Raw genomic sequence first — 15,606 nt, 5'->3', positions numbered from 1 at the left:
AGCAAATAGAGTAGCAATGTGATAATCTACAACACATGTATTAAATCAGAAACATTTACACCCATCTCTCATTTTATGCAGGAGTTACATTTTTAGAAAGCAGCATGTATTTTAAAAACATGTAAATGAAAAATATTTTTACCATAAGAATGTATGTAAATGGGACAGGTTAGGGGAAAAATAATTACAGTCCACATAATAAAATAAGTGTGTTCCATTATAGAACTCTGAGCATAAGAGGTTTCCTTGTCCCTAACTGAGCACTTCTCAGCACTGTCTTGAATGGTGCAAATAGTGTTCCCACTTAAACCAAGCACATAGCCAACATGCAACACATGCACTCCACTCTGAAGGTGGTTGATCACATCTAATTTCACATCACTTGTGATTGCTTTTTGTGCCTTTTTAGCTTTATGGTCCCCAGATATGACAAATAGATGTTTTCCAGGCAAAGTTGATGGGGGAAACAGAGTTTCACACTTTAAAAAAAAGTGAAATACTGCAACTCAAAAGCATTTGGCTAAGCTGCCATCTGAAAGTGCAGGAGTGTCTAGGAAGTTTGATCATGTTATTCAAAAAATTTGCAAGCATACATTAGGTTTTCATATTAAACAAAGCATGTTCTTCCACAAGCATCTAAATCAATCACATGTAAAATGAGAGGTACCTATACTAGAAACATAGTTGCTTTACACAACTCAGGCCATTGGTTCACCTAGCTCAGCCCAGTTTAGGCTAACTGGCAGTGGGCCTACAGAGCTTCAGATGCAAATTTCTCTGCTGTACCTAGAAATGCCAAGGATTAAACCTGGGACCTTCTGCACATAAAGCATGTGCTCTACCACTGAGTTACAGCCCCTCCCCTAAAAGAATGCAGAAAGGAGCATGATACTGAGATGACCTTCTCTCCATTTTGTGATATCTCAGCTTTACCTTCTCAATCAGATACTCCAGTTCTAGGAGTAAGTAATTTGATAAGTTTTATATACTTTCTTTCATGTACTGCATATGCAGTAATTAAAATACACCTGCTTAGTGAAACATTGATAGTGAGTACAGAAGAAATCTGCCTCGTGCTTCTCTCCCAGGCAAAGGAGACAGCAGTTATTACCATCAATGGTAGGAAACCTTCCTCCAGATATTTTGCACTTCTTAAATTAGAGAATTCTCTGAGCAGACACAGAAGGGGGGGAGGGGAATCAAGAGAAAGAAAAACACAAAATGCACAGACAAAAGTACACAGAAAGATACGAGATAGATTGTTGGCATCCTTCAGTCTCGGAAGACTATGGTATCGCGCTCTGAATAGTGTTCTGGAACAGAGTGTCCTCTCCAGTGCGCAAAGCCTGGGTAAAGTAGATATGGAGGATAGACTGTTACCCATGCAGCAAATCCTCCTTCTCCACGTCGCTGAAATGGTCCAATGGAAAGGCAGAGGCCAATGCAGTTGGTTCCAGCGGTGTCGCAGGAGTTGCCAGAACGTGACTGTGTTCAGCCATGAACTGCCTCAGGGACTCTGGCTCCGGATTTTGCCTCGAGGTTGACTCCTGAAGCCTTTTCCATAACTGGATGTAGCCACAAGGCAGTGGAGGTTTGGCATCAGAGTTTTCCTTCTCTCAGATGAGTTGCCTTCCCAGGCTAATGAGTACCATCTACCCGGTGGCTACCCGGAGAGAAATAAACAGGTGGATATCACATAGGACTGCTCATGTGGGCAGGAACCCCAAGAGAAAGCTGCCTACAGCAGTGTTTCTCAACATTTGTCCTTCACCATATGAAGGACATATGGCAAGTATGGAAAAGCATGCTTTGGAACTCTGCCCAATGAGCCAAGCCTCTTACTGCACTTTGTTGTGTTGCATTCCTGGTCTTGCTGTTGGGGGGTAGGGATCCAGGGCTCCTACAAGTACCACCAGATTCCACCTCAAGTGCAACTGGTGGTACCCATACGACTGGTTGAGAAACACTTTTCTACAGTGTTGCCACAGTGGCACCCAAAACTGAACTGAGCAGCAGCGCAGCAAGGGATCTGCCCCCCTAGGGAATGCACACCAGGATCAGTGAGACAGACCCTCACACCAAAGTTCTGCATGGTCAAAATTCTATAAAGTAACAAATGAAGTTCTCGTATGAAGGTGCAAGGTCAAAAAAAAAGATGAACAACAGATAAACATATTAAATCCAAAATAATTTGTTTGGATAATATAGTATTTATTCCATGTGTAGATATGCATTATATTTTGATCGTACAACCATGTCAATACAAATAACAGGTTCCTCTCAAGTTACATATGCTTAAACGACACTGAAATAAATAGCATTTAAGTGTCTGCATGTGAATCTATGAATCAGACTGCAGTACTAACATCATTAGAGAAAGTAACAACCTTTAATAATGTTAAATAAGTTGCTCAGAAATATGTTATGATCTGCTAGAAGCATGGGAAAATAGGCTTTTAAATATTCTTTTCTTACATGACAACAGTATAATCAACAAACTACATTGTACACTTGATGAAACAATCTGTAATATTTACTTAATATACCCAGGTTGTAACATCTGGTATTGCCCATGTCTGGTGGTACCCTGTCCAAGACATGGTTGAGAGTTGCTTGCATTCAAGTAGGACTGATTTTAACGGAAATTTGAGAGATGAATAAAAAAGATTACAGGAAGACACATTATAAAAAACAGACCTCAGAAGTCAAAGTTAATAGCAAACTCATTCTCTTTCATGTACACAACCATGAAAACAAATATCCTGTGAACTCTGGATATATATTGCATCTTTCCACAAGATCTCAGTGCTCGATGAGACCAATTCTCATTCATCTCACGGCTGTATAATTTGACCATTGTTGACTAAGGCACAAAACACAAGAATGGGACTGATCATCTATACCAGGAAGTCTGATAACACATTTGTGTTTTTTCTTGTAACACTGATGTGTTAGTCATGATATAAGATATTGTACCAAAAAATAATACTAATACTGGTGTTATAGAGAAGCTGGAAAATGTTGTTTTTCCTTTAACAAAAATTACATTAAGCTATGGGAAACATTTTGAGATAAAACATGATATGCAGAAAGAAATATGCAGACTGACCAATATTAGCACTGACAAATTGTGTTTCAATATTAGAAAGTGTCATTAAATAAAATCTACTTTGTCAAATCACAGTCCCTCTTGACACGTTTCTAGCTCACAAGAGAGCAACACCACTATCGTCATTTTTGACAGCTCCAACCCAATGGATCAAGCACTAAGATAAAACTGGGTGAACTGGTGGCCACCATTTTGTAAGAGAATATGAAACTTGTATCCCAACAAATTGATCTCAATACTTCACTTAAATATTTTGCTTTTTTCCAAGATTCTTCACTCTTTCCAACATGCAAAACAATACTGTGATCTAACCAAAACATTGCAAGCTGGCCAATTTAGGCTGTTTCTCTAAACCTGTGGTATATAATAATATGAGTGGTTTCAGTTTAACACAGGTAGCTAAATTTACTTGATTTATAACAGGGGTGTCCAAACCCTGGCCTGCAGGCCACATCCAGCCCTTGGGATGATTTTATCTGGCCTGCACAATTCCCCAGCCTCTCGGTGCTAAAAATACAGGAGCACTTTTTATTGAAGGATTCAGCATCCACAGATTTGACTCTCTGTGGGTTCCAAACCTCTGATTGCCCCACTGAAGACCTTCCAGAGGCAGCCAGAATCTTATTTTTACAATCCGTCTCATAGCTCCAAGGATCCTGATCCCACTGCTGCATGCATTTTCTGATCAAATCCTCATCTCCTAAATTTCTTCTCAGAATTTGCAGTGCATACTAAGTGAAATGAGAGGCACTGTACTATCTTGCCTCATACAAACTATACTGTGATTAACTGTTTGACTCTTCCACAATCCAAAGAGCAAATTTTCTGCTTCATTCCACTACTATTCCTGCCCTCAGCCTTCAACCCCACATGCATATTTTTCAGGCAAGTTTATTCAGTATTCACATGAAAAAAGATTTCTTCAAAAACCATCCTGAAGGCTTTGTGAGAAGACAGGCTTTACAACCCAAGCACTTGGCCATTCTGGTGAAATAATGCCTTTACACAAAAATCTTAATCATGAAAGGTATTCACTAATATAGTCAAATATACAAGAGTTCACTTTTTAAAAATGTTATGGAATTTTTCAGTGCTAGGATGGCTCCATAGCAAATGACAAAAAGATCATGTAGGCACTTTGAAATAGAAATATTTTCTATGAAATAAAATCCTAAGACTTAAATAAAACAGAAAGACACAGACTGTTGGAAGCAACCACAAACATGTCAACACATGAATTGGCTATATATGAACGCAGGTATCTGTTAATTATGAGAAAACCAATGCAAAAGGGAATTATCAACTGACATAAACAAAACATGAAGAAAAGAGATGAACCATAAGAGAATGCTGAGAACATAAATCCCTATGTAAGAGGTACAGGGTGGAGAAAGCAGCCAGCAGGAGAGTCTCTTCCCTCCTGCATACAAATGAACAGAAAGATCAACATATGAAACTGCTTTAGAAGAAATCAGTTCATCGTCTTCCAGAGAGCTGACTGAATTGTTTGAGATAGGAAAGCATAGCTTGAGGCCTTCAGATCCAGCTTAAAAATTTTTCAGCCCAAATATCTCAAGTGGTACAGGAAAAGAGAGAGGGGAACACTTCATCTTCTGGAACACAAAACTGCTTTTAAATTAATTTGCACAATCTTTCTAAACAACAAACACTGTTCACTTCATTGGCACAGATCTTTCTCTACTGAAGTCACAGAATGACAAGCAAAATAATTAGTTCTCTAGGCATTCAGAACATTCATAATTCTCCATCAAATTATACTTTATCATTTAAATGGTACTTACCTGAGATTCTTTCACATTTTCAACTGTGAAGTTGAACCAGACACGAAAACGTGGATTACATGTGTCTGGTCTGATGAAAAGGTCATATTCAAATTCAGTAATATGGTCCACACGTCCAAGGTTACCTAAAATATTGTAACACAGAGGCTGATGTTATTGATTCTTGAAAAACTACAAAGTAAGGCATCCGTCAGTGAATTATTTTCCAAAATGCTGAGGAAAGTTATATGATAAAATTCAAACCACATCAACCTGCTTTCCATACAAACACATGGATGACCAGAACTTAGAAATTAGTGCAGGTATGCCACTTAGAAGTTATGGACCTTATAATGCCTTGCTCAGGACAGTCTTCCCATATCAGTCTAGGTTTATAGCATTTTTTCAGATTTGAATATGAAAGTCACTACACACTGATGATTTGGCAGAACAAAAAGCAGAACTACTTCTGGCCCACACTCTGGGACAAAAGTCATTTTCCCATTGGCTGGATGAGGTCCACAGGACAAAATGCCATAGTGGCTTCCATAGCCCATTTGGAGATGCCATCATCTAGCCAGGCACAACTACTTCCAGACAATATATAGCCAACCTTTTCATGCTGGCCTATTGGGATGCCAAGACAACTGGATGCCAGACCACTGGAGTTTTACTGTAGCTGCTTTCAACCTAGGTTTGTATATAAACACAAGCATTTCTCAAACTGTGGGTTGCAACCTGATTGTTGGTGGGTCGCAAAGCTTTAGCTGATTAGCTGATAGCTGATAAGGAAATGTATGGAGATTGGAAAGTGAAACTGAGCCATATCATGCATTTACTCATGAGTAGGCAAACTTGCCTTAGTCCACTGGAAAGGGCAGGCCAAAAGGAATCCAGCAACACCAGAATGATCCTGTCCAATGAATGCAGCTCCCAAAAAATATCTGAGAAACAAGTTCCTTCATCTAAGGAACTTAGCTCACGAATGTATTGAGCCTTATGGAAAGCAAAACTAAGCTATATGGTCGATTTTACTCATAAGTAAGTAAATATGCCTTGGCTTGTGGTCAGGTCAGGCAAAGAGGAACGCAAAGCCACCAGAATGGTCCTAATCCAATTATAGTGAAGCTCAACAAATGCTCCAGATGACAGCCCCCCATCACTAAAAAGGATAAAAATGGAGGCTTCAACTGGTAAGGTGAATTTTTTTCTTTTTCTAGTAAAGCTAGGTGGGTCCTGATAGTGATAAAGTTTAAATAGAAGAACTCAAATTGAACTGGGCACTGTGTATGAGCCCAGTATGTGCTGAAAATCTTACTCATTAATCATGGTTAGAAGGAGGTTGAAAGGGAGGGTAAAAAGAGTCCAATCTCTCCAGAGTGCATGGAGGCTGCTTAAAACAACAGTAATAGAGGCCCAGCAGAGGTGTATACCGCAAAGAAAGAAGGGTTCCACTAAATCCAGGAGAGTGCCCGCATGGCTAACCAGCCAAGTTAGAGAGGCTGTGAAGGGCAAGGAAGCTTCCTTCCGTAAATGGAAGTCTTGCCCTAATGAGGAGAATAAAAAGGAACATAAACCGTGGCAAAAGAAATGTAAGAAGGTGATACGGGAGGCCAAGGGAGACTATGAGGAACGCATGGCCAGCAACATTAAGGGGAATAATAAAAGCTTCTTCAAATATGTTAGAAGCAGGAAACCCGCCAGAGAAGCGGTTGGCCCTCTGGATGGTGAGGGAGGGAAAGGGGAGATAAAAGGAGACTTAGAGATGGCAGAGAAATTAAATGAGTTCTTTGCATCTGTCTTCACGGCAGAAGACCTCGGGCAGATACCGCTGCCCGAACGGCCCCTCCTGACCGAGGAGTTAAGTCAGAGAGAGGTTAAAAGAGAAGATGTTTCAGACCTCATTGATAAATTAAAGATCAATAAGTCACCGGGCCCTGATGGCATCCACCCAAGAGTTATTAAGGAATTGAAGAATGAAGTTGCAGACCTCTTGACTAAGGTATGCAACTTGTCCCTCAAAACGGCCATGGTGCCAGAAGATTGGAGGATAGCAAATGTCACGCCTATTTTTAAATAGGGAAAGAGGGGGGACCCGGGAAACTATAGGCCGGTCAGCCTAACATCCATACCGGGTAAGATGGTGGAATGCCTCATCAAAGATAGGATCTCAAAACACATAGACGAACAGGCCTTGCTGAGGGAGAGTCAGCATGGCTTCTGTAAGGGTAAGTCTTGCCTCACAAACCTTATAGAATTCTTTGAAAAGGTCAATAGGCATGTGGATTTGGGAAAACCCGTGGACATTATATATCTGAACTTTCAGAAGGCGTTTGACACGGTCCCTCACCAAAGGCTACTGAAAAAACTCCACAGTCAGGGAGTTAGAGGACAGGTCCTCTCATGGATTGAGAACTGGTTGGAGGCCAGGAGGCAGAGAGTGGGTGTCAGTGGGCAATTTTCACAATGGAGAGAGGTGAAAAGCGGTGTGCCCCAAGGATCTGTCCTGGGACCGGTGCTTTTCAACCTCTTCATAAATGACCTGGAGACAGGGTTGAGCAGTGAAGTGGCTAAGTTTGCAGACGACACCAAACTTTTCCGAGTGGTGAAGACCAGAAGTGATTGTGAGGAGCTCCAGAAGGAGCTCTCCAGACTGGCAGAATGGGCAGCAAAATGGCAGATGCGCTTCAATGTCAGTAAGTGTAAAGACATGCACATTGGGGTAAAAAATCAAAACTTTAGATATAGGCTGATGGGTTCTGAGCTGTCTGTGACAGATCAGGAGAGAGATCTTGGGGTGGTGGTGGACAGGTCGATGAAAGTGTCGACCCAATGTGCGGCGGCAGTGAAGAAGGCCAATTCTATGCTTGGGATCATTAGGAAGGGTATTGAGAACAAAACGGCTAGTATTATAATGCCGTTGTACAAATCTATGGTAAGGCCACACCTGGAGTATTGTGTCCAGTTCTGGTCGCCGCATCTCAAAAAAGACATAGTGGAAATGGAAAAGGTGCAAAAGAGAGCAACTAAGATGATTACGGGGCTGGGGCACCTTCCTTATGAGGAAAGGCTACGGCGTTTGGGCCTCTTCAGCCTAGAAAAGAGACGCCTGAGGGGGGACATGATTGAGACATACAAAATTATGCAGGGGATGGACAGAGTGGATAGGGCAATGCTCTTTACACTCTCACATAATACCAGAACCAGGGGACATCCACTGAAATTGAGTGTTGGGCGGGTTAGGACAGACAAAAGAAAATATTTCTTTACTCAGCATGTGGTCGGTCTGTGGAACTCCTTGCCACAGGATGTGGTGCTGGCGTCTAGCCTAGACGCCTTTAAAAGGGGATTGGACAAGTTTCTGGAGGAAAAATCCATTATGGGGTACAAGCCATGATGTGTATGCACAACCTCCTGATTTTAGAAATGGGTTATGTCAGAATGCCAGATGCAGGGGAGGGCACCAGGATGAGGTCTCTTGTTATCTGGTGTGCTCCCTGGGGCATTTGGTGGGCCGCTGTGAGATACAGGAAGCTGGACTAGATGGGCCTATGGCCTGATCCAGTGGGGCTGTTCTTATGTTCTCGGTTTTTTTTTGGGGGGGGGGGTTATTGCAGGCAGGCTACAGAGAAGATTCACTTGGTGGAACAGGGCTGCCTTCCCCTTAATTACACAGGCCTACAAAATTGAGGGTCAGAAAAGTTTTTCCCAAACTTTATAGTGGTTTGATATGAATTTGGGGTGCCGATTCAAAAAATGGCAGCTGTTTTGCCCGATCACGCCTAGCTTTGGAGATACAGTATTACCTCATTAGTGAATTAGCCATGGTGTAGGCTTCCTCATGAGGAAGCTGCTTGAACCATTCACTAAAGAGGCTATGCCATGTCTTCAAAACTAGACATGATAGGGCAAAACGGATGCCATTTTTGGAATCAGCACCCCAAAATATACCCAGGAATTGGTGTAATGTTTAAGGAAGCAAAATGTGTGTTGGTCTGTGTTATTTGTTTTACTTTAATTTAATTATTTATAATTATAATTATTTATTTTAACTTGCTTGATGATGTCACTTCTGGCCATCACTTCTGGTGGGTCCCAGACAGACTGTCATTCTAAAAGATGGGTCCCAGTATTAAAAGTTTGAGAACCACTGCTTACTGAACCTGATCACCAAACGATACCACATATCCGAAAAGTGACAGAAAATGTTCATTTTAGGAATTAGAATTAGAGTTCTATGGAACCATAATGAACTCATCACCTGAATGTTTTAGAAAGACATTAAAAAGTCCAAAAAATGATAATTGTGAACAAGCAATATTTTAAAAGGCATTTAAAGTTTTACTTCCCAAGGCTTAAAGTTTTAAACATACTTTCTATCTCCATAAAATAGTTATTTTACATTTTTATAATAAACTCACATTTTTAGGCTGACTTTTTCCTCATCACCCAACCATCAATTAATTCATGGTCACCTTAGGTAATTTAAATCTCCTACCCAAGAATGGTGCAGCACAGTGTTTCTCAAACTATGGGTCGGGACCCAGGATGTGAGTCATGAGCCAATTTCAGGTAGGTCCCCATTCATTTCAATATTTTATTTTTAATATATTAGACTTGATGCTACTATGGTATGTGACTGCATTAGGGGAAATGTTACAGACTTGTACTTTTAACAAGCTACTATGTATATTCTTTTAACAATGATAGTCAATGGGACTCCTGAAGCCTTTTCCATAACTGGATGTAGCCACAAGGCAGTGGAGGTTTGGGATCAGAGTTTTCCTTCTCTCAGATGAGCTGCCTTCCCAAGCTGACGAGCCCCATCTACCCGGTGGCTGTTTAGTCGCCTCTTACGACAAGTACAGCCAAACTGAGGGCCTATTCTTATCCCCAGCCCCCAGGGGAAAGTCCCAGCCGGAGTCCCTGAGGCAGTTCATGGCTGAACACAGTCACGTTCTGGCAACTCCTGCAACGCCGCTGGAACCAACCGTATTGGCCTTTGCCTTTCCATTGGACCATTGCAGCGATGTGGAGAGGGGGGATTTGCTGCATGGGTAACAGTCTATCCTCCATACCTACTTTACCCAGGTTTCGCGCACTGGAGAGGACACTCTGTTCCAGAACCACCATTCAGAGCGTGACACCATAGTCTTCCGAGACTGAAGGATGCCAACAATGCAGTCAATGGGACTTACTCCTGGGTAAGCATGGGTAGGATTGCAGCCTAGGATTGTTAAAAATTTTCCTGCTTGATGATGTCACTTCTGGTCATGACATCACTTCCGATGGGTCCTGACTGATTCTCATTCTAAAAAGTGGGTTCCAGTACTAAAAGTTTGAGAACCACTGATGTAGAACAACAGCCAAAATATAAGCATTGTAAAGATTTTGCATTTCTAGAAAAAGTTTGCAAGTTAAATGAAACATAGAACTAATATTACAGGTTTTTTTTACAGCATACACCATACACTTATCATAAATTATTAAAACAGTGATTTCTTCACTATGGTTGCATTACATAAGGAAGAAATCCTGTTTAAGAAAATACTAGCTGGAATTTCTAAGTATGTCAACAACTATCATAAAAATGCAGGAAAACACAGATATGTTAAGCAATCCTAAAATCTTCCTAAACCACACATTGTGCTTTTCTACAGAGAATTTTAAGATGAAAAATAGACCTTGAGGGTCTTAGACAAGCTTCAGCAATATAAAGGAAAGGTCAAACACACTGCTAAAAAGGACTGTTATCTTCAGAACAACAATTTATCAGCCGGCTTGCAGCCCTGCTTATTTACAGTTATTCGTCCCAGAGGAAGTGCACTTCAACATAGGCCACGATTACTCTGTAATGAGTTTGCCAGAAATGGTAAAGGAAACTAATTTGTAACAATGTGCTGTTCCTTACACATGAACTTTTGTGGGCTCATTTTTTTTTTGTCCAGCAATGAATAACTTACTTCAGTCTTCCTAACAAGCAGTAAAAACAGAAGTGCAGTCAAAAGACCGACTAGTAAGCATGAATGTGTTGAAATATCAGTAATTATCTCTCTCAGCTGTCCATTACAGTATTCAGGCTGACGATCAATTCCCCTGTGGTGGCTATACAGAATACAGATTTCAGAGGATGAATTTGCACACGCAAATTAACACCATTTGGAAGAAAATAGGTTGCACCTGTCACAGATTAGCAACAAAAGGTCAGATGCCCTCCTTTACACCTAGAACACTTGATATTGTGACTACCTTGCTTGTAGGAATATAATTCTAGTTTAGACTAAATAGAGACAAGTAAGCACCATGGTGAACAGAAGGAGAGTAAGAATTAAATTTTAGCTAAAAGCTATCAGGAAATTCATTCTTCAAAATACACGTAAAGAGAAGTATCCAAGGCAATCTGGAGTAGTTTTTCAAAAGAACTACACAAAGTAATCCTCTGTTTTTGTCAATATATTGCCAAGTCTTTGAAATACTATTTTTCATCTGCACAATAAAAATCTGGACAAGCAGGCAATAGAAAATCTTTAATACACTTGCAGCTGCATTTCAATCTACACAAACTCCTTAAATAGAAACAACCTGGGAACAGACCTGCAGAACTGCATAATGTGCGAATCATATAAATGCATTGTAAATTACCTTTCCGGTTATTGAACATTTATTTTGATATATAAAACATACTATAGAATAGGCAATCAATCTAAGTAAAGGTAACACAACTGACATTATGAAGCAATTTTATAAACAAAAGTGCAAATGGAACTTTTCAGGATTAAAAAAAGTCCTTTTACCCAATAAAAAGATTCTCAGACTATTCATTTGCACATTTCTATTTTTTCTTAGTTTTGCTAACATGGGTGTGTGAGTGAGAGACAGCAATCAAAAACAACTTTTCAAGATTTAAAATAAAAATAATTTAAAACCCTATTGACTGTTTAACAGACTGTTTTGAAAATGAGTTTAAAAGAACAGACATTCCCAATATAGCTAGCTGGAATGGTTTCTTGTAGAGATGCAGATACTTTCACCATCTACAGACACCTAGGATCTGATGAACTTCTAGTTGTTACTCAAAAATTACAAAACATCATTAAGAACCATATACACCCAAACCTCCCAAGGAGACATACACTTACAGACATATGATCCAGTTTGACATCCCAAAGTTCCTCTTTGGTGTTACCAACCCCTCCGAGGGCCTCCACACAGCAGTTTCCCAGCCAAAAGTATCATTGTCTCCACCAACAACACTCCCATAGTGGAAAGGGAAATAATTAAAGTCTTCACAGAACAGATAAGTAGCGACTTGTTGCAAGGGGAAAAAAGATGCAAGGACATATTGTTCCAAATATGGCGCTGAGTCATGACCCTAAACTGCCTTTAAAAGATCCTAAATACCCAGGATACTTTTCATATACTTATGACAGCCAACCTCCATTAAATATTCCTTGGAATGACAAAAAGCAAAAAAAAAAAGTCCCTGCCATCTCATTTCTCTTTTAAGGAAGGGGGGGGGGGGAACTTGATTGTAGGGAGAAAGAGTGGCTCCTTTCCTAACTTAAAGGATTCTGAGGTCTGAGAGTACATGAATACATGACTGCTTCAAGGCAGACTCTCTGTCTTGAGGAGTTAACATTCAATTCAATACAGGGAAAACAACAGAGAAAGGGGAGAGGAAATAGAGGCAGAGGTTAACAGGAGTTGTGTTTATTTCACTTACACATACTTGATGGAGCATGGAAACTAAGAGGTTCTGTCGAAGATTTCATGGAATAAGCGGATTGAGAAGGAATATGAAGGAAGAAGGTAGAGATACAGGAGTACTGGGAAGCAGTTCCAGAAATAAGGGCAGGAAGGAAGAGAAAGAAAATATGTTTGAAACCTTCAAATATGTTTGAAAAATATCTGAAGGTTTCCTTCAGATAGCTAAAGATGGTGGGGTTGGAGGAATGAAGATTACAGGGAAGGATGTACTGGGATATAGGAATGAAAAGGCAAGGAGGAGAATGGTGAAAGAGCACTTTGAAGATAAGGACAAGAAGTTGTTCATGCTGGATCCAAGAGCAGACAGGAAGGCAGTGTAGGAATTTAAGAAAAAGTACCATGTGGTCTGAAGCAAGAAACGAGCAGGGCATAATTCAAAGTTTTTGCAGAATGGGCATTTTTGCAATGTTGTACAAAGAAAGAATACAACTGCAAAATATTAAATACAGCAAACAAAGAAGAGACAAGAGACAAAATAAAGTCTAGTCTTCAATGCAAGTTCAAGATTGTGGATGGGGATGTTGTCAACATATAGAAAACATATAGGAAGGGAAGGGAGGAGGTAAACTTGAGTCTTGGACCTTCTGAGTTTGCGACAATATTCAAGATATTCAAGCAGAAATATTAGGCAGGCACAGGAGATGTGGGATTTGATAGAGAAAGAAAGTCCTACGGTAAAGAAGTACAGTTGGTGTCATAGTTTCAGTATACAGGTGAATGAAAAGTCACAGGATATAATGAGGTCACCCAGGAACACAGTATAAAGAAAGAATAATGGAGGACCAAGAACAACAGACACTTGACAGACCTCTTATTTTAATTTGCATCTCAGTTCTATTCCAGCTACCAGTTTGTGATAAAAGGCTTTCTTGTTTACTCTGTTACATTTGCTCAGGGTAAGAACATAAAAACAGCCCCACTGGATCAGGCCATATCTAGTCCAGCTTCCTGTATCTCACAGCGGCCCACCAAATGCCCCAGGGAGCACACCAGATAACAAGAGACCTCATCCTGGTGCCCTCCCCTACATCTGGCATTCTGACTTAACCCATTCCTAAAATCAGGAGGTTGCGCATACTCATCATGGCTTGTACCCCATAATGGATTTTTCCTCCAGAAACTCGTCCAATTTCTCCAGAAACCCTCGTCCAAGGGTGCTTATTTTTTATTTATTTATTTGATTTGTAATCTGCCTTTCTCCCCAGAGGGCACCCAAGGCTGTTAACAACATTTAAAAGTCATAAAATACATTAAAACAACAGCAATAAAATAGATAAAAAAACAACCAGCAGCAATAAAATCAGCAGTAAAAACAATTAAAAGCAGCCATCAGACATAAAAGGCTTGCTGGAATAAAAATGTCTTCAGGCCTTGCCAGAAGGTTAACAATGAAGGAGCTGTTCTCAACTCAAAGGGGAGAGAATTCTACAGTACAGGCACCACCACCGAGAAGGCCCTATTTCTGGCCACCATCCCCCTAACCTCTCTTGATGACGGCACACCCAACAGGGCCCCCTCTGATGACTGAATAGAGCAGGCCGGAATATAAGGTAGAAGGCGGTCTCTCAAATATGCTGGTCCCAAGCTATTTAGGGCTTTAAAGGTCAAAACCAGCAACCACACAAGCCGCCACATTCTGCACTAGCTGCAACTTCCGGACTGTCTTCAAGAGCAGCCCCACATAGAGCGCATGGCAATAGTCTAATCTTGATGTCACCATGGCATGGACCACCATGGCCAGCTCCAACTGAGGCAGGAACGGCTGCAGTTGGTGCACCAACCGAAGCTGGGCAATGGCGTTCCTGGTCACAGCTGACACCTGGGCATCCAAGAACAGCTGTGAGTCCAGGATAACCCCCAAGCTGTGAACCTGCTCTTTCAGGGGGAGTGCAACCCCATTCAAAGCAGGGTGACAGTCCAGCACCCGCATCATAGATTTTTGCACCAGGAGGACCTCTGTCTTGTCCGGATTTAATTTCAGCTTGTTCACCCTCATCCAGATCCCAACTGCCTCCAGGCAGCGCTCCAGGACAGAGACAGCCACCCTGGAGTCTAGTGGAAAGGAGAGATAGAGCTGAGTGTCATCAGCATACTGATGGCACCCAACTCCAAATCCCCGGATGACCTCTCCCAGCAGTTTCATATATATGTTAAATAACATGGGGGACAGAACAGAACCCTGCAGCACCCCACACTCTAAAGGCCAAGGTGCCGAACAGGAGTCCCCCAGTACCACCATCTGGGACCTGTCAGCCAAGAAGGAGCGGAACCACTGCAAAATGGTGTCTCCAATTCCCAACTCAGCCAACCACCCCAGAAGGACACCATGGTCGATGGTGTCAAAAGCCGCTGAAAGGTCCAAAAGGATCAGCATGGATGCACTCCCACCATCCAGAATAGGTCATTTACCAAGGTGACCAAGGCTGTCTCTGTCCCAAAGCCCGGCCTGAAGCCAGACTGAAAGGGATTCAGATAATCTGCTTCATCCAAGGCCCTCTGGAGCCGAGACGCCACCACCCACTCGACCACTTTGCCCAGAAATGGGAGGTTTGATACTGGTTGATAATTATCTAATATAGAAGCGTCCAGAGAGGGCTTTTTCAGGAGGGGGAGAACCACAGTCTGCTTTTAAGCCAGTGGCAACACCCCCTCCTTCAAGGATGAATTCACTACCCTCTCTGTCCACTTGGCCAGTCCCTCCCGGGCAGATCTAATCAGCCATGCTGGGCACGGGTCAAGCAGGCAGGCAGACGGCCTCCCACTCCAAAGAATCCTGTCCACATCCTCAGGTTCCACAAGCTGAAAAGAATCCCACACACCAGGACTGACAGATGCCATGGGGACATCACCAGACATTGCCAATGTGGAGTCCAAGTCATGGTGAATCCGAGCGATTTTATCCGCAAAGTGCCTGGCAAATGTGTTACAGCGGACCTCCATGTGTTCCTC

General features: G+C 41.6%; 1 protein-coding gene across 1 annotated transcript in view; it reads right to left on the bottom strand.

Annotated features, from left to right (window-relative positions):
• Positions 1-15,606, bottom strand: part of BEND5 (BEN domain containing 5) — a 1,022,542-nt gene that overhangs the window by 971,186 nt on the left and 35,750 nt on the right. The window contains exon 3 of the mRNA XM_066625824.1: positions 4,912-5,036. Coding sequence (XP_066481921.1) covers positions 4,912-5,036 — 125 coding nt within the window. The remainder of the gene's footprint in view (positions 1-4,911; positions 5,037-15,606) is intronic.

The sequence above is a fragment of the Tiliqua scincoides genome, chromosome 4, assembly GCF_035046505.1.
Source record: "Tiliqua scincoides isolate rTilSci1 chromosome 4, rTilSci1.hap2, whole genome shotgun sequence".
Taxonomy (NCBI): Eukaryota; Metazoa; Chordata; class Lepidosauria; order Squamata; family Scincidae; genus Tiliqua; species Tiliqua scincoides.
The sequence above is the reverse complement of the archived record's forward strand: the minus strand, read 5'-3'. Positions and strand labels throughout refer to the sequence as shown.